General features: G+C 35.8%; 1 protein-coding gene across 1 annotated transcript in view; it reads left to right on the top strand.

Moving 5' to 3' along the window:
* The window catches only part of LOC123535752 (uncharacterized), a 394,656-nt gene that overhangs the window by 308,073 nt on the left and 66,478 nt on the right, over positions 1–20,105 (top strand). Inside the window, exons 12-13 of the mRNA XM_053528064.1 lie at positions 9,360–9,432; positions 14,706–14,891. Coding sequence (XP_053384039.1) covers positions 9,360–9,432; positions 14,706–14,891 — 259 coding nt within the window. The remainder of the gene's footprint in view (positions 1–9,359; positions 9,433–14,705; positions 14,892–20,105) is intronic.

Below are 20,105 nucleotides of genomic sequence, written 5' to 3'. Positions count from 1 at the left end.
CATTCGCTTTTGATAACAAATTAAAGAAGAAACTTTTTATTGATTTCTATTTCTCAGCAATTTTAAGAACCGATGCGGTACGATCTGACAGTGATGTGTGTCACATGGCGCGAAAACATGACGTAATGCCATGACAATCTCGAGCAAAAATACCGCTTTGATCTCCGCTTCAGATGTCAAGATACTGACACACTTCTTTTAGCTCTTTGAGGGGGTGTAAATTGATCATGAAAACAAGGTCAACATTACTTGGTTTATCCCTGAATAATTACCGATAATCTTTAACGTGTTTTTTTTTCTCTCTTTCTACACGGATGGATGGACGATGATTATTGTCCAATTTTTTTTAAAAACTTTTCAAAATATATATTTTTCGGGAAATAATACTATTGTACATAATACTCCTTTCATAAAAGTGACAGTATTAAAAGTATTAAATTGTCTAAAGATTGTCTTACTCACATTTTGTTTTCAATGGATTCAACTTACAAGTTTGCCATAGATAGGTAATACAATATCAAAGGTGCTTTGACATTAAATTTTATTCAAAACATAATTGTTTGCAGAACAAATAAATGTTTGTAACAGCAGATTTTTTTTACATTTTTATTTCAATGGTGACCCCTCACACTTTACACAGGCTTGGGACTGTCTGGCATAAAGCAGCTGGTAGTGTTGGCAAAATCTCAGACAGATGGTCCATTTCTTTTGTAACTTCAATAGAATTCATAAGTGTATAAAGAATAATAAAGAATACTTTTTATTGGAGACAATATTTTGACAAAAAGTGATGCAACTTCAGTACTTGAGCTAAGTGTAAATAAAAAGGTGCAAATTACAGAGTTAAATGAGGTAAATTTTCAGTTTACTTTTTGCTAGATTATCTTTCGTTTTTCATCACTGAAAAAAAAAATCTTGCCCTCTGCACTGTTATTCAAAGTTATTAAATACTTTATTTTGCTGATAAAACCCAGTATATTATGAGCTGGCATAAACGGTAAAGTTAGCTCGTTAAAGATGATATTGGTGGGGGATACAATAAGTAAATATTATGTATAAAAAGCAGAGGTTACACAGCAGAAGATGCAAGCAAACCAAACCACCAAAACTACTACACTACTAGGCCACTTTATACCAGACGTGTTTAGTCTCTACTTGCTGTCACTGAAATTTACTGTGGTTGTTGTAACAGATAAAATAATTTTTGTCATCCACTTAAAGGTCCAATACTAAGGAAAGTGAACATTTTAATTTCTTTTAAAAAACACAGAAACTATTTCATTTTATTGGAAAATAAAGTTGGTATGTAGAAATTCGAAATTAATCGCAGTATATGTACAATTATTTTTCTATGAAGTATGAAGAAAGTTAAAAAGACCTGGGGGGTCATTCTGTCGATTCATTGAAATTTCAACACAATACACATACATTTCTTTGAGTTCCAAAGATCTTCTGTAAATTTTGACCTGCCAATCTTCATTATTTAGTGTCTTGCAGAAGTCTATGCACTGGCTATGAAAAAAATTGCCAACTCACTTTCCCCTAGTAATGGACCTTTAAATTAAGTAAAACAAGCTTTCTGAATTTTAAAGACTTGCCAGTTTGAGTTACAGTGCCTGAAGCAGTTTATTCACAAGCATGCATGAAAATACTGGCAGTAATTGTCTGGCATGTACATTTTGAGTTTGACAAAATTTTATTCAATGTTCATCCTGTATAAATGGCTTTTATAGTCTTAAAACATAACAATACATCACAGTATTTAAAACTGGACACAAACACAAGTAAACAAAACTTGAAACAAAAGTTCATCAAAATAAAAAAAATCTTAAAAAATTCTATTTTATTTTTATTTTTTTCCGAGATGCTCACTTTCAAGCTTTTTATTTTTTTTTTTATTCCCTCCTCCCCCTGCTCTTTTTTCAAAAATCTCCCATAAAACGAAAGATAAAAAAAACTCTGGCCTAACCATATGGGTGTTCTTCTTCTTCCCTTATTCATTGTTGGAGAAGGAGTATCCAGACTACATCATGTTCTTCGCTACCGATTGTAAAAAAGACAAAGAACAACCAACATCAGTATTGTACATTTTTGACAAAGCATCTGAACTATGCTATGTTCTCTGACAATTTTTGTAAGGAAATGAAGAACAACCAACTGCATGTTATATAACTCCCTCAAATTTGTTTCGATACTTTGAACTATGTTGTGTTTTTCTCCGTCAGTTGTTAAATTAAAGATTGAGATGAAGAACAACTTTTTCAACGTGATACTTCTCTGTCTCCTTCTTTCCATAGGATATACACTAAGTTAATAGTGTTCTTGAATGGTTCTCAATCGACTTTGTTCAAGTTATTTCTGCCTGGCCCCTTTCAGGAGCTTCCAGAGTATAAAGAGCTTTTGAATGACTTGTTTCAGAAACCATTTGTTGGATCGTTCCAAAACCTGTTCCGTAGCATCCTTATATGTAACTCTTCCTAATTTGTTCAGATGGTTTTTAGCTCACCTGTCACAAAGTGACAAGGTGAGCTATTGTGAACGCTTGATGTCCGTCGTGCGTCGTCCGTCAACAATTTCTAAAAAAATCTTTTCTTGAAAACCACTGTGCAGAATTAACCAAACTTCACAGGAATGATCCTTGGGTGGCCCCCTTTCAAAATTTTTCAAAGAATTGAATTCCATGCAGAACTCAGGTTGCCATGGCAACCGAAAGGAAAAACTTTTAAAAATCTTCTTCTCAAAAACCAGAAGCCCTAGAGCTTAGATATTTGACATGTAGCATTGCCTAGTGGACCTCTACTAAAATTATTCAAATCAAGGCCCTGGAGTCAAAATTGACCCCGCCCCAGGGGTCACTTGATTTAAGATAGGAAAATCTTCAAAAAAATTTCAAAAATAAACCAGAAGGCCTGGAGCTTAGATATTTGACATGTAGCATTGCCTAGTGCACCTCTACAAAATTTGTTCAAATCATGACCCCTGGGGTCAAAATTGACCCTGCCCCAGGAGTCACTTGATTTTACAAATCTTCAAAAATTTACTAAAAATAAACCAGAAGGCCTAGAGCTTAGATATTTGACATGTAGCATTGCTTAGTGGACCTTTACAAATTTTTTTTAAATCTGGACCCCCAGGGTCAAAATTGACCCCACCCCAGGGGTCACTTGATTTTACATAGGAAAATCTTCAAAAAATTTCTAAAAATAAACCAGAAGGCCAAGAGCTTAGATATTTGACATGTAGCATTGCCTAGTGGACCTCTACAAAATTTATTCAAATCATGACCCCTAGGGTCAAAATTGACCCCGCCCCAGGGGTCACTTGATTTTACATAGGAAAATCTTAAAAAATCTTCTTCTCAAAAACCAGAAGCCCATTAGAGCTTAGATATTTGACATGTAGCATTGCCTAGTGGACCTCTACTAAAGTTGTTCAAATCATGACCCCGGGGTCAAAATTGACCCCGCCCCAGGGGTCACTTGTTTTAAGATAGGAAAATCTTCAAAATTTTTTCAAAAATGAACCAGAAGCCCTAGAGCTTAGATATTTGACATGTAGCATTGCCTAATGGACCTCTACAAAATTTGTTCAAATCATGACCCCCGGGGTCAAAATTGACCCTGCCCCAGGGGTCACTTGATTTTACATAGGAAAATCTTCAAAAAATTTCTAAAAATAAACCAGAAGGCCTAGAACTTAGATATTTGACATGAAGCATTGCCTAGTGAATCTCTACAAAATTTGTTCAAATCCTGACCCCCAGGGTCAAAATTGACCCCGCCCCAGGGGTCACTTGATTTTACATAGGAAAATCTTCAAAAAATTTCTAAAAATAAACCAGAAGGCCTAGATCTTAGATATTTGACATGTAGCATTGCGTAGTGGACCTCTAGAAAATATGTTCAGATCTTGACCCCCAGGGTCAAATTGACCCAGCCCCAGGGGTCACTTGATTGTACATAGGGAAATCTTCATAAATTTGCTAAAAATAAACCAGAAGGCCTAGATCTTAGATATTTGATATGTAACATTGCCTAGTAGACCTCTACAAAATTTGTTCAAATCATGACCCCCAGGGTAAAATTTGCCCCGCCCCAGGGGTAACTTGATTGTACATCGGAAAATCTTCCAAAAAATTTCTTAAAATCATCAGTTTGACATTTGAAACATGTAGCTCATATTACTCTGGTGAGCGATCCAGGGTCATCTTGACCCTCTTGTTATTGTTAATCCCCGTCAAGGTCAAAGGTTTTAGGCTTCCATTTCGTTTCCGCTCTATATCTCCTAAACCCTTTGAATGATTTCATGAAACTTGAGTCAAATGATCACCTCATCAAGAACTCATGAGTCAGCCGTGTCAACTCAAGGTCATGGTCACAACTCAAGGTCAAAGGTTTGAGCTCTGTATCTCCTAAACCCCTTGAAGGATTTTCATAAAACTTGGGTCAAATGATCAACTCATCAAGATGATATGCAGAATTCATGAGTCAGCCATGTCACTTCAAGGTCAAACAGCCACAGCTCAAGTTCAAAGGTTTACCCTTTCACTATCCATAACAGTGACAGGGGATTTAGCTGTCTTTCAGACTGCCTTGTTACAACTTGAAATAGAGAAATGTTTGGATTTAGTCTGTAGCATTACCCTGCGGGAATCTGAAATGTTGCCATACCATGACTGAACCATATTGTAAACAGTGTCATCAGACTTATCAAAAAGGAGAGCTGCCAGAGTGTCTGTTTCACTCCCCTCAATATGTATATAGTGTGTTCTTGTCAGAAACAGCTGGCTTATTTTTAAAAAAAAAATCATAAAATTGATCTTTAGGTGATCCTTTATTAAGATTGTTCAAATTAAGAATTATCAAAAAATGACTGCCACAGCTGAAAATAAAAAAAAAAATCTTCAGAACACCTCTACTGTTAAACTGTTGGCTCAGTTTTAAATATTTTCACAGGAGTGCTCCTTTGGTGACCCTCTTCCAGGGTGATTAAAGTTGGGTCTGATTCATGGCTGCTAGGTTCAGTGATAAATTTTTTCACTTTTCACTTTGTATATAAAGGAAAATTTAAAAAACTTTTGGTCTGAAACTGCTGGCTCAATTCTGTAATAATTTCACAGGAATGTGTTTCTGATGACAATCTAGCAACACTGTTGAGATAATTCTGATTTACTTCAGAAAGTCATCTTGTCAGAACTGTTTGCTATTTTCACACTAAATTCATTGAGAGACCCCCCACTAAGATTGCTCAGCTTGATAAGATTTGTTAAAAACATGGTCACCAGAGGGTGTCATTTTTTTCTGCCTACCTGAATTTAAACGATCTTGAGCAAATGTTTCTTGAGAAAGTTTATATAAAATATTCTGGTTTGCCAAAAAAAGTATGGCTGTCAGAGCTGAAAGCTAGAAAAGCATCCCAACACCATCTAAATATATGATTTATTCATTAAGAAATGATTTTCACAGAAAATTGGTTTATAGCCATCATGATTTGTCAAAATAAAACACTTTGTTACTTGGGGCAGATCATTTGGTGTTATTTTGCAGAACTGTTCCTATATAATTCCTATATACCTGTCTGAGCCATCATAGCCTGCTTGCTATATTTAAGGAGGTAGGTTACCTTTATATTTGTATGTGCGCATGTCCAACCGGAAGCTAACGTGACGATTTACGACGACGTTTACGACAAACTAAATGTGTTTGTATATTCATTCTTCTGAAAACAAATCATAGACCTGTCTTCGATCTGACGCTTTATGGTTTAATAATGCAGAAATAAGGAATAAATTGCCGCAGAAACGCTTCAAAACAATGTTGCCTTAAAATGACGTCATTAACGTCATGACGTTACGTGTCAGTTACCGCGCAAAATTAATAGCTTTTATCTTGAAAGAAGGTAATTCTGTGCATTTTCTTTATTCAAACTATTTTCAAATAACCATTACTTGCTGAAATATCTATTATGAGTCTTTTGCTCTGAATAATAATCAATATTTTGCTTCTTTTATGCAGTTATATTGAAATGTTATGTGGAATGTAAGAAAATGGATGATGATAAGCAATGTTATTTGGAATATAGTTGGGTGAAAGGTTACTTGTTACGGCCATTTTCAAATAAAAATCTAGCAGTTTGATTTGTAATACCTATTCTTCAGGTTCCGTTGATAATTTGTTACTTATGTACTAAAACTAAGATCTAAAATTGTTCAAATTTCAGTAGAAATTGTGGTTTCTTGAATTGAATTGATGTTACCATGAATGAAGCCCGACCTATGTATCTAAATGTAAAATTTAAAAGCGATGACACTGGCTTTAAAAAACACAGCTTCGCTTTTTATTTCATTTCAACAATATCTATGAAAATAATGCAGCATCTGACCATTTTTCCATGACAAATCCAGACAAGGAGTATTGCTACAAGTATTCTAAGCTGTGAAATTTGGTTGAATAAATGCAAATAACACGAAAATATAACTCACGTTAGAAATAATATGTTTTAAAAGCTACATCAACTAGAAAGATATCTTATTCAATACTTTTTTATAAGAAATTACGACAAAAAGCAAGATATAAGCTATTTTAAACAATCTCTGTTGCCATGGTTACTTTAAACTTTAAGAAAAATAGGGACCATGTAAATGGTGCTTGGTATTTTAGCTAATAATATTACCAAATAGTCCATTTTGGTCATTAACAGAATGCACTGAAGCCGTCGAAAACCCCTATTTTTATACATAGTTTGTTTAAAAATGAGAGAAAATGCGTCACCATGAAACACGAGCCCCCGCGACATATACATTTATAAGCTTTGATTAGAAAGCTAACTGCATATAGTAAAATTATCAATTATGCAGATTCTATCGGATATCAATGAAACTAAAATACACTGAAAAGTGTTAAATATCCGTATTTTCCTTCTTCTTTCAATATGAAATACCTTCGGAGGGTCATGTTCTTCAAACTTGGACAAAAATTGAACTTGAAGGGACAGAGACAAACAAAATTGAGATTGTAGCCAGTGTTCATTCCAGGATTCTTTTAAGTGGGGTCAAAGGGCCCCATGATTGGCAAAAAATTGGGGACATTTGAAAAAAATATGGGCCATGAAAGAAAAACTGATTTACATGAAAGGAAAGGCTGTATTTTTAACACTTTTCTTACATGGGATTCAAGGTATTTTTCGCGGTTCGTAAAACATAATTACAAAGAAAAAGTGGACACTTCACAGGTCGCTCAACACACAAAAACGAAACAAGTCATAATATTTTGACCGTTACCGAAACTAACCACGGAAAGTCCGACAGCCAATGAATGCGGATTTACTACGGAATTAATGTTTGTCGCCTGATTTTGGCTAAGCGGTTAGGCTATTGAGTGGTCTAGCGGTCTCGAACATGTCATCTTTCTTTGGAAATTTGTTCTCCATCGTCTGCTTTTTTTTAACGGTTAGAGAAAAACGTAAAATTGGATTTCTTTTTTCTCCGAATCGCGACTGTTTTTTTTTGTCCGCCATTGCATAGCAACATTGAAAGCTGTATGTTGTTAGGCGACCGGAGACTGGCTACTATTTTAACATCGACCAATGAAAATGCGCGTTACGTCATCGGAAGAGTCGTATTCGATTCACAACTTCTGGAAGTCGGCTCATTGTAAACGGACTGTTTTCTGAAAAAGTGTGCGCCCGACGGGCGCTATAGGGCAAACTTTTATGCGCCAATACAGTAAAATACGCGCCTATGGCCCCATGGCGCGGCCTGGAATGAACACTGGTAGCAGTAAAAACTTCATATTACACGAAATACAAAAGAATGCTGCGGTTCAACCAATCTGAATTTACCCTTGTAACAAGGTAACCTACCTCCTTAAGAGATTTTTCAGGTTTGTTTAAATTATTAGGAAGTTTAAACTTACCTTCACCTTATTTGCTTGCTCATACCATTAATAAAATAATGGACTTCCTTTTTTATTTGCTTTGATTAAAGCGGGGCAAACGAAATAGCAAAGAACTGAAAATGAGAGTGCATTTCCATCCATCAGTGAAAATAGCTATAGATGACTATGATAAACCGATGAGAGATGCAAAGCAACTATGGCGTAGAATATTTCATGTTGTTACGGCAACCAGGAAAATGGTGATCTAAATCTGTATATGATATATAGATGTATATGACTTTGTGTAATACATAAATAGTACTTGTGCACTTTGTATTGGTGGTAATGGAAATGCAAACACTGGTTCACATGACACTATATACCCAAGTTTCAAATGTATACATATAGTTCTTGTAAAGACATACCATATCATAATTTCACTTGTATATATAGTTTCTGGAAGGATATAAAATACATTAATTTCACTCAGTAAGTTTCAGTAAGGAAATAAAAGAAAACTTCAATCATTAACCCTTACCATTACCCTGCTAAATTTCTAAAATGAACTGGTCCATCGTTCCATTTGGGTAATACCATTTATTATTCAAAGGTGTGTTCACTGAAAATTTACTGACTGAATAGTGAACAGAGCAGACCAGGCATGGATGTGCAGGCTAAACTGGTCTGCACTGGTGGCATGGCAGAATAACTCGCCACCAGCAATGTAATTTATAGTTTATAAGGACATTTTGAGTTCATTTGATGTAAGGTTAAAGAATCCCATTATGTAGTTGCCTCTGACAGGCCATCATATGGGTGTATATTTTCTGTAAGAATATTACCATTGCTAGTTGTATTTAGTTTCTCTAAGGGCATTAAAGCAACTGGTTCAGTTATTCTTTGAAATATGTTTTAGTAGAATTTGCAGCAATTTCAAGTTTTTGTGTAAATGAACCATATGGTATGAGCAATGCAATATCTTAAAATGGCTAATGTAAGGATTTTAATCATTTGTGACAAGTTTCAAATCTTGATATTAACCCTTAATTTTGTTACCATGCTGGATACAAGTAATTCTGTCTTTGTGACCAGTGTTTATCATGATGAGCCTGCACATCTGTGCAGTCTTATATACACTGTTCACCATTCAGTCAGTATAATTTGGTTACGCACCCCTTTTAACAGTTAATGGTACTGTCCAAATTGATAAATGGACAAATTCATTGTAGAAATTTAGCAGGGTAAGGGTTAAAGAAGACAGAAAAACATGCAGGACACTGTCAGTCACTGACTATTATACATCAACAGCCAGATGGAAATGTATGTAATACAAAACATCACCTCTGTAAATGAAAATACTACTTTGTCCATGGAAGATAATTAATAATCAGATATTTATGGAATCCAAGCAATAAAATGAAAACGTATGTTTTGTAAGAATATTCTTTATTATTAATGTTGATAGGAGTGTTTTCTTACTTTCAGTCAAAGAAGAGCAGTTTTAGTAAAAAGAAACAAGGTTCTAAAGAAGCTGATGATGAAGTTGAACAGCTGAATGGTTTGTTTACATTTTTCTTTCTTTTTCCCCTTTCATCATTCTTTGGTTACAGAGCTTGAGTTTGGGAACCAGTCTGAAAATGCAGTATTGCCATTGGTCAGTTAGAGACGGCCAATCAAATGCTGGAGTTTCAAGACTTGTCTCCATATCAGCTTTGTAACCTTGGAATTTGTTTCTTGATTCAAAGCTAGTGCAATGTAAACACTGTCTGACTATAAAAACAGTGGTGGTGAGTTTGAGCCTCCACTCTTAAACATTTTTCATCTGATCTTCACCAATCTTGAACAAAATGTGTTTGACCATGTCACCTCAGCTAAATTCCATAACTAGCCAAATCGAATTTTGGAGTTATGGCCCTTGAATTACCCAAAAATCGGCCTTTTTACTCTTGTCCACACTCTAAGTCGATTATTTCTCATCCGATCTTCACCAAACTTGAACAAAATGAGTTTGACCATGAGACCTCGGCTAAGTTCGACAACTAGCTAAATCAGTCCAGGCATTTTGGAGTTATGACCCTTGAATTACCCAAAAATCGGCCTTTTTACTTTTGTCCGTACTCTAAGTCGAACATTTGTCATCCAATCTTCACCAATCTTGACCAAAATGTGTTTGACCATAAGACCTCAGCCAAGTTCGATAACTAGCAAAATCCGCCCAGGCACTTTTGAATTATGGCCCTTTATTACTGATTGGATCCACTCCTCCAGACCATCTAATTGGATCCACTCGTCTAAACCATCTAGAGAAACTAGATTTTTTTCATAGGGGCAGTTGTGGGAGACATGTGCTTTTCTCAAAAGCATCTCTAGTTTTTAGCTCACCTGTCACAAAGTGACAAGGTGAGCTTTTGTGATCGCGCGGTGTCCGTCGTCCGTCCGTCCGTAAACTTTTGCTTGTGACCACTCTAGAGGTCACATTTTTCATGGGATCTTTATGAAAGTTGGTCAGAATGTTCATCTTGATGATATCTAGGCCAAGTTCGAAACTGGGTCATGTGCCATCAAAAACTAGGTCAGTAGGTCTAAAAATAGAAAAACCTTGTGACCTCTCTAGAGGCCATATATTTCACAAGATCTTCATGAAAATTGGTCAGAATGTTTACCTTGATAATATCTAGGTCAGATTTGAAACTGGGTCACGTGCCATCAAAAACTAGGTCAGTAGGTCTAAAAATAGAAAAACCTTGTGACCTCTCTAGAGGCCATATATTTCACAAGATTTTCATGAAAATTGGTCAGAGTGTTCACCTTGATGATATCTAGGTCAAGTTTGAAACTGGGTTACGTGCCATCAAAAACTAGGTCAGTAGGTCTAAAAATAGAAAAACCTTGTGACCTCTCTTGAGGCCATATATTATATAAGATCTTCATGAAAATTGGTCAGAAAGTTCACCTTGATGATATCTAGGTCAACTTCGAAACTGGGTCACGTGCCGTCAAAAACTAGGTCAGTAGGTCTAAAAATAGAAAAACCTTGTGACCTCTCTAGAGGCCATATATTTCACAAGATCTTCATGAAAATTGTTTAGAACGTTCACCTTGATGATATCTAGGTCAAGTTAGAAACTGGGTCACGTGCCATTTAAAACTAGGTCAGTAGGTCAAATAATAGAAAAACCTTGTGACCTCTCTAAAGGCCATATTTTTCATGGGATCTGTATGAAAATTGGTCTGAATGTTCATCTTGATGATATCTAGGTCAAGTTCGAAACAGGGTGACGTGCGGTCAAAAACTAGGTCAGTAGGTCTTAAAATAGAAAAACCTTGTGACCTCTCTAGAGGCCATACTTGTGAATGGATCTCCATAAAAATTGGTCAGAATGTTCACCTTGATGATATCTAGGCCAAATTTGAAACTGGGTCACATGCCTTCAAAAGCTAGGTCAGTAGGTCAAATAATAAAAAAACCTTGTGACCTCTCTAGAGGCCATACTTTTCATGGGATCTGTATGAAAGTTGGTCTGAATGTTCATCTTGAAGATATCTAGGTCAAGTTTGAAACTGGGTCAACTGCGTTCAGAAACTAGGTCAGTAGGTCTAAAATTATTAAAATCTTTTGACCTCTCTAGAGGCCATATTTTTCAATGGATCTTCATGAAAATTGATCTGAATGTTCACCTTGATGATATCTAGGTCAAGTTCGAAACTGGGTCACATGCGGTCAAAAACTAGGCCAGTAGGTATAAAAATAGAAAAACCTTGTGACCTCTCTAGAGGCCATTTTTTTCATGAGATTTTCATGAAAATTAGTGAGAATGTTCACCTTGATGATATCTAGGTAAAGTTCAAAACAGGGTCACGTACCTTCGAAAACAGGTCAGTAGGTCAAATAATAGAAAAACCTTACGACCTCTCTAGAGACCATATTTTTCAATGGATCTTCATGAAAATTGGTCAGAATTTTTATCTTGATAATATCTAGGTCAAGTTCAAAACAGGGTCACATGAGCTCAAAAACTAGGTCACTATGTCAAATAATAGAAAAAACGACGTCATACTCAAAACTGGGTCATGTGGGAAGAGGTGAGCGATTCAGGACCATCATGGTCCTCTTGTTTTTTGAAATGGTTCTGCTTACTTGTTCAGTTTTAAGGGCTGCCATAACAAAAACAGAAATACTTTCAAATAACTTTAAATGAACTGCTGAATGCATGTTCACCAAAGTTGCTCAGAAGCAAGGTCTTTGGGCCCATTTGGGACTCTTGTTCTAAAGCTTGATTCTTACAGATTCCTTAAAATGTTTTCAAAGATAACCTAAGGCTTATTAGTCCCCTACTGGTTGAAAACCAGTTTTGGGGACTATAGGAATGCTCTTTTCCGTCATTCCGTCATTCCGTCTTTCCGTCATTCCGTCATTCCGTCATTCTGTCATTCCGTCATTCCGTCCGTCCGCAATTTCGTGTCCGGTCCATAACTCTGTCATCCATGAAAGGATTTTAATATTACTTGGCACAAATGTTCCCCATGATGAGACGACGTGTCATGCGCAAAACCCGGACCCCTAGCTCAAAGGTCAAGGTCACAATAGGAGGTCAAAGGTCAACAGGGCTTTTTTCCTGTCCGGTCCACAACTCTCCCATCCTTGAAGGGATTTTAGTATTACTTGGCACAAATGTTCCCCATGATGAGATGATGTGTCATGCGCAAATCCCGGACCCCTAGCTCAAAGGTCAAGGTCACAATTGGAGGTCAAAGGTCAACAGGGCTTTTTTCCTGTCCGGTCCATAACTCTCCCATCCATGAAGAGATTTTAATATTACTTGGCACAAATGTTCCCCATGAGGAGACGACGTGTCATGCGCAAAACCTGGACCCCTAGCTTAAAGGTCAAGGTCACAATTGGAGGTCAAAGGTCAACAAGGCTTTTTCCTGTCCGGTCCATAACTCTCCCATCTATGAAGGGATTTTAATATTACTTGGCACAAATGTACCTCATAATAAGACGATGTGTCATGCACAACTTTCAGACCCCTAGCTCAAAGGTCAAGGTCACACTTAGCAGTCAAATGTTAACATAGCATGAACAGGGTCTGTTTCGTGTCCGGTCCATAACTCTGACATTCATTAAGGGATTTTAATATCACTTAGCACAAGTGTTCCCCATGATGAGACGACGTGTCATGCGCAAATCCCGGACCCTAGCTCAAAGGTCAAGGTCACAATTGGGGGTCAAAGGTCAACAGAGTTTTTTTCCTGTCCCATCCATAACTCTGCCATCCATGAAGGGATTTTATTATTACTTGGCACAAATGTTTCCCATGATGAGACGACGTGTCATGCGCAACACCCAGTACCCTAGCTTAAAGGTCAAGGTCACACTTTGAGATCAAAGGTCAAGAGGATTTTTTTCCTGTCCGGTCTATAACTTTGTCATGCAAAGCAGGATTTAGATATCAGTTGGCACAAATATTCCCCTGGATGAGACAACATGTCATGCGCAAGAACCAGGTCCCTAGGTCTAAGGTCAAGGTCATATTTAGAGGTCAAAGGTCAAATTCAAGAATGACTTTGTACGGAACATTTCTTCTTCATGCATGGAGGGATTTTGATGTAACTTGGACCAAATGTTCACCACCATGAGGCACCCTTGTTTTTAGAATTACGTCCCTTTGTTGTTACTATAAATAGATTTTATTGTAACTTTTTTATTACTCGCGGTAGAGAAAAATCGAGACCACTTTTCTGTGGTACAGCATGCATGTTACATCCAATTTTTAGGTGTATTTTGACCTATCTCTACCTGGTAAAGAGTTTCTTGTGGACTTATATAATTTTTTTTTTTTTTTTTTTTTTTTTTTTTTTTTTTTTTTTTTTTTTTTGAAAGATTAATTTCCCTTTGTTGTTACTATAAATAACTTACATGATAACATTTTTATAATCAGCCAAAAAAATTCAATATGAAAACAACTGTGGGTTTTTATATATGCACATTTTAATCCAAGTGTGTTGTTATAATGTTATAACATATTGTATATGTAGTACAATATTGTTTATACATCATTGACAGATATCAGTTCATTATGTTATACTGCAGTAGAAAAAATTAGGTGCCTTCCAGTAGGGGACTTTGTATTGCATGGCAATACTTCATTCACTTGTTTATTACAAGAATGGAAGTAAACAATTTACAGGAGGGTCATTAACTACCTGAAGCATGACAATGCACGAATATCTTCCCATCTTCAAATTACTCTTAATTTTCAGGCTGCTGTCAGGAAATTCTGAAATTACCATTCCCAGCCTGTAATTTGAACATATTTGAATCTTGATAGTGCTAATTTTTGTCTGGTTGATTTTTTATTGCACTATTACAGATCCTGAAATAGACAAGATGAGATTGTAAATTTAGGTAAAAATATAACTTTAACTTAAGGTAAATGTCCTGTGGGTCGAAACTGTTGTTAATTCAAACATCTCTAAAAATATGTTTCACTTTAGTTATGACGTCTCCGACCTCACAGTGGTGTGGGAGACATATTGATTTACTCTTGTCTGTCACAAATCTTGTCCGCACTCTAAGTCGACCATTTTTCATCCCATCTTCACAAAACTTGTCAATGAACAAAATGTGTTTGCCAATAAGTCCTCAGCCAAGATTGATAACTAGCCAAATCGGCCTTCGGAATTATGGCCCTTGAAACTTGTTTTTGATAATCAAAGCACTGAAAGTCTAATAAGGCAAATGTGGAAGACATGCACTTTTCTCAAAAGCAGCTCTAGTTTAAGACAATTTTTTGTAGAAATTTGCTGACATTTTGCTACATATTTCAGCAGGTCCAGTTGATCCAGTATACAGTCTCCTGAAATGTGCTGCCGATCTTCCGCGATCAGGGGGCAAATCTCCCTGTCTCATACATCAACATTGTAGCGGGCAACACACACCAGCGTATGTACGCTATCCAAGTGGTGGCGATAGTAGCGGAAATACATCCAAAACATCAAGTCCCTCCTCGTCTGGTAAGTGATTCCTCATGATTTACATGTATATTTGACATAATTCAAGTGCTTGACTGAAAACGGCTGCAAGTAGGAATGGTATCAATAACTTGTTGACAAAAACGTTGTCAACTTATTCCAGCATCGTAACAGTTGTAGAAAAGAAAGTACTTCTAATGTTTATTTGTTTATTCTGTTGACTGTATTGCCATTTTCTTTTGTCAAATGAAATTAAACATAATTATACTTGTGAAAAATTCATCAGTTAGTATCTTCCAATTTCCAGAAAGTTTGTTTTAATATGTTTAGATTTATTTGTTCTGATTATTCAACACAGAAAATTTGGTTGTAAAATTCCAAAGTATTACAGCTGTTTTCCATTCAGGCATTGAATTTCTTGTAAAACCATTACATCACATAGTTTGAATATAATGTCCTTGTTGTTTACATATATTGGTATTGTCCTTTCCTTGTTTTTGATAACTTACTGGTTCCCAGATTTGCTACATAGGAACCAGTCCTGAGGTCAGCTGGTTCCAAGCTTTTACTCTATGAGGAGGAACTGTAATATGGGAATCACTTCAGGCCTGCTGGTTCCCTAGTTTGTTCTGTATGAAGGAAGTGAAAGATAGGAATGATAAAAGGCTGGTTCCAAGTAGTTAGTAGTGTAACGAATACCTTATATGTGTACCATTATTGTTTTAGTTGAGTACAAACCTTTGTTTAACATGCATTTTCTGACTTAAATTTTCCTGAAAGTCCATTTTAGTAAAAATTGCACTCATCTCAGCAATTTCTTGAAGAAGGTGATTATTGAGGAATAAAGTACTGTATACATTACTAAATGACATATCTTATGGAGAATTAAAGTACTGTATACAATACTAAATGAGGTATTTTATTGTGCAAAATGTACTGTGTACATTACTACTTAATAATGTATATCAATGATGAAAGAAATAAATACCATTCCATAATTATTTGTAGGTTTGAAAGCTAGTCTTTTTCAGATTTAATAATTTCAGAATAATTTAGTAGTTTTTCATTTTTAGGTAGAAAATGTTTAGTTTTACCTTCATTTGTTTTAGGTAGCCATTCATAAGTTAGTTTTATCCCATAAACAGTTAAGCTATTAGGAATTCTAAAGATATGCAAATGATGTAAGGAAACACTTAAAGATATGCAAATGATGTAAGGAATCACTAAAAATAAGCTTAATTAATGTAAATTGAATAAATTACAGATTCTTGACTTATGGGGTGAACTGACTTATGAATGAATATCAACAGTAATTGTGTTTATGTTTGCCATTTTGCAAAGAAATAGTAAAGAGAATAAAGAATTTCATTTTTCAGCTGTTAACTGCAGTTATTTAAGTGGATCTACCAATGATAATGTGCATCACAGCTCTAGTCCTGCCTACTTGCATTTAGACCACACCTCCTTGCCTGATGAGCACACCCCATCGACCAATCAGATTGCAGCAAGAGCATGTTGCCATGCTGCAAAAACTTGTAATCACTCCCTAGTAGAAAAAGTTGATATTAATAAAGTGTACAGTAAAATACAGCACAAAGTGTCTCCAATGAATAGTCCCAGTATACCGGAAAATGAGTCGGTCCCCTGTTTTACTGGGTATATACGAAGTGAAGGTACTGTTGGATGAAGTTAAGATACGGTAACTTTGTGCTGTTAAGTTTTTGAAAGAAGTGAAGTTATTGATAGCTGAAGTCAAGCTATAGTGACTTTGTGCTGTTCTTCACAGTTTTAAGAGTTAGAAAATGATTTACTGAGGTTTTTTGTGAGTTCACCACCACGTTTCATTCTGTTAACCAATGTGTTTTATAGCTTTAATTGCTTCAGTCACACTGTGCTGTTATAGTTGCAATCTTTGCACATTTCTTTCATTTTTGGACACTTTAGCTAGGTTTAAGATCATTCAGTACTCATCTTTTTTTCATAGAACGTACATCGTCACTAAAGAGTTTTTGAGCTTCAGGAATATTGGATTCTTGTTCTTTATGAGTTCAAAATAACCGAAGTTTCTAGTTTGATTGATTAACTAATATGTTGCGTCTCTCTAAACTTATATAACATAAAAGTTTCTTATTTGTTATGTACAGTCCTGATGATGAAGGCATGGAAATGTTTTTTTGAGTCCTTTGCATTTGATAAAATTTTACGTCAAGTTTTGAATGAAACTTTGTATGGAAAATTTAACAATTTCGCTAAACCAAATACCGTCACTTCACATCTTCATAAACTGGGTTTTTTTCTTACTCATTATTTACAGTGAGCAGGACCTTTAACTGAAAAGTCGTGGGTACAAATCTGCTTGGAATAGGAAATTGTCATAAAGGTTTTGAAAATAGTTCTGTGAAATACACAAGAGTTGTCTGTTTATTCCATATTTTGAACTGAAGTGAAAAATATGTAAGGACTGTATAAAATTATGTCTTCAACCCACAGATGTACATATCTTATTGCCAAGTCCTTCAGCATTGTTTAGATTAGACACAACATATGAATGCAGCCCATTGCACCTTCCATTTCATTCCCAAGTCACCTGTTAAATCACATGGTTGAATGGAGAAAACATCAGTATTTCTTTTACTCCAACATTCCAGTTTTCTTTGTGTTGTTGATAATTTTATTTGATATCACCTTTTGATTTGTAGATGTCACAGCTTGCGTATCACCCGACAACCTAGGCTCGGACTTCAAGAATTTCTACAAAGTTAGCAGTCCTGCAAAGAAAAAAGCTTCGGCTTTTGACCCTGTTTTACCTTTATAAGGCTGCAATAATACTAGCTAGTGTCCCTGGCCTCACCAAAATTAATGTGATATTTTTTCCCTTTTATTTATTTTTGTTACAATTTTTTGTGTTTTTGAAGAAAAGCATGATAATAGAATTGGTATGCAAGAATTTTGCAAGAGTTCTTTTTATATTTGCTTCTGTTTAAAAAGAATCAAGTTTGGTTTCAAACAGAAACTATTGCCGTATGCATCTGGTACTGCCATTTAAATGTAAAAGTTTGACATATATACACAAATGCAGAATATGCGGGATTTAGTCAGCATGTATTAAGCAGGCAGCTGAGGAAGTGGCTTCTTATGGCAAGTGGCTGTTAAGACAAGTTTAAATCAGAATGAATGTTGACTTAGGAAGTTAACTGACTGGCTGATTAAAGTGAATGACAATTTAATACAAGGGTTCAGTTGTATCGAACTTCTTTTTGTGGCGGACAAATAAACACTATCTATTTCTTCATCTTGGTTCCAATTAGCTGCCCATTTAGATACCACGTTGTATAGCAATAAGTATTTATTATATAGTCTAAAACATTTTGATGAAGGTATGAATGTGATAGCTTGAATAATGTATGTATTGCTTCGTAGTATTAATGCTTCTCTGGCTGGCAGTGCACATTTGCATGAGCCTTGCATTGCTGCATGTGTTCTAGAAGGGATTTTGTCATAGATTCTGAGTTGCTTTTCTCTACTTACATATGTATAATTCTGTATACCTTTGAAAGTAGAAATGGTATATAGATGTAAGCACATATGGAAGGTATGTTTCTGAATACTGGTAGATTGTGAAGTGACCTAAAACTGTACATCCCACACTGCAGTATGCATCTAAAAGGGACAAACCTTCTTCTTAAACATGACAATTATTCGTACCAAGAAAACATATAGTTTGATTTGTTGGAGGTGTTGCTAGGTAACACTTTGTTTGTTGTAGGGCCTCCACTTCTTGCAGAACCTCCAGCCAGTAAAGACAGCAAGAAAGGCAAGAGCAAATCTAGCAAATAAACAGGAAATAAACACCAGATACTGTAATAAACACCAGATACTGTAATAAACACCACCAGATACTGTAATAAACACCAGATACTGTAATAAACACCATAATTTCATTTAGTGTCATGGATTTTCTTATACACTGTTAGATTTAATCATGTAGTTTAGGATATTTTGTATTGTTTTTTTTTCCACATCTTTGTTTCGTGAAATCAGATTCTTTTAGTTTAAAAAAAAAAAAAAACAGTTCCAAGAGATTTTTACAGGAGATTATGTTGCTTTACATGTTTACAAGGTTTTCATACTAGAACATTATTTTTCCAGTACATAAAAAGTTTAAACAGAATTACATTTTGGATGAAAATTGATATATTATCAGCTGTTAATGAGACCCTATCAGAATGAGTGCAGTGTTCTGGATTTTTAGCTCACCTGTCACAAAGTGACAAGGTGAGCTTTTGTGATCGCGCGGTGTCCGTCGTCAGTCCGTGCGTGCGTCCGTCCGTCCGTCCGTCCGTAAACTTTTGCTTGTGACCACTCTAGAGGTCACATTTTTCATGGGATCTTTATGAAAATTGGTCAGAATGTTCATCTTGATGATATCTAGGTCAAGTTCGAAACTGGGTCACGTGCAGTCAAAAACTAGGTCAGTAGGTCTAAAAATAGAAAAACCTTGTGACCACTCTAGAGGTCACATTTTTCATGGGATCTTCATGAAAGTTAATCAGAATGTTCATCTTGATGATATCTAGGTCAAGTTCGAAACTGGGTCACGTGCGTTCAAAAACTAGGTCAGTAGGTCTAAAAATAGAAAACCCTTGTGACCACTCTAGAGGTCACATTTTTCATGGGAACTTTATGAAAGTTGGTCAGAATGTTCATCTTGATTATATGTAGGTCAAGTTCGAAACTGGGTCACGAGCCGTCAAAAACTAGGTCAGTAGGTCTAAAAATAGAAAAACCTTGTGCCCTCTCTAGAGGCCATATATTTCACAAGATCTTCATGAAAATTGGTCAGAACGTTCACCTTGATGATATCTAGGTCAAGTTCGAAACTCGGTCACGTGCCGTCAAAAACTAGGTCAATAGGTCAAATAATAGAAAAACCTTGTGACCTCTCTAAAGGCCATATTTTTCACTGGATCTGTATGAAAGTTGGTCTGAATGTTCATCTTGATGATATCTAGGTCAAGTTCGAAACTGGGTTACCTGCTATCAAAAACTAGGTCAGTAGGTCTAAAAATAGAAAAACCTTGTGACCTCTCTAGAGGCCATATATTTCATGACATTTTCATGAAAATTGGTCAGAATGTTCACCTTGATGATATCTAGGTCAAGTTCGAAAGTGGGTCACGTGCCATCAAAAACTAAGTCAGTAGGTCAAATAATAGAAAAACCTTGTGAGCTCTCTAGAGGCCATATTTTTCATGG

This window comes from Mercenaria mercenaria, chromosome 17 (genome assembly GCF_021730395.1).
Source record: "Mercenaria mercenaria strain notata chromosome 17, MADL_Memer_1, whole genome shotgun sequence".
NCBI classification, from domain to species: domain Eukaryota; kingdom Metazoa; phylum Mollusca; class Bivalvia; order Venerida; family Veneridae; genus Mercenaria; species Mercenaria mercenaria.
The sequence above is the reverse complement of the archived record's forward strand: the minus strand, read 5'-3'. Positions and strand labels throughout refer to the sequence as shown.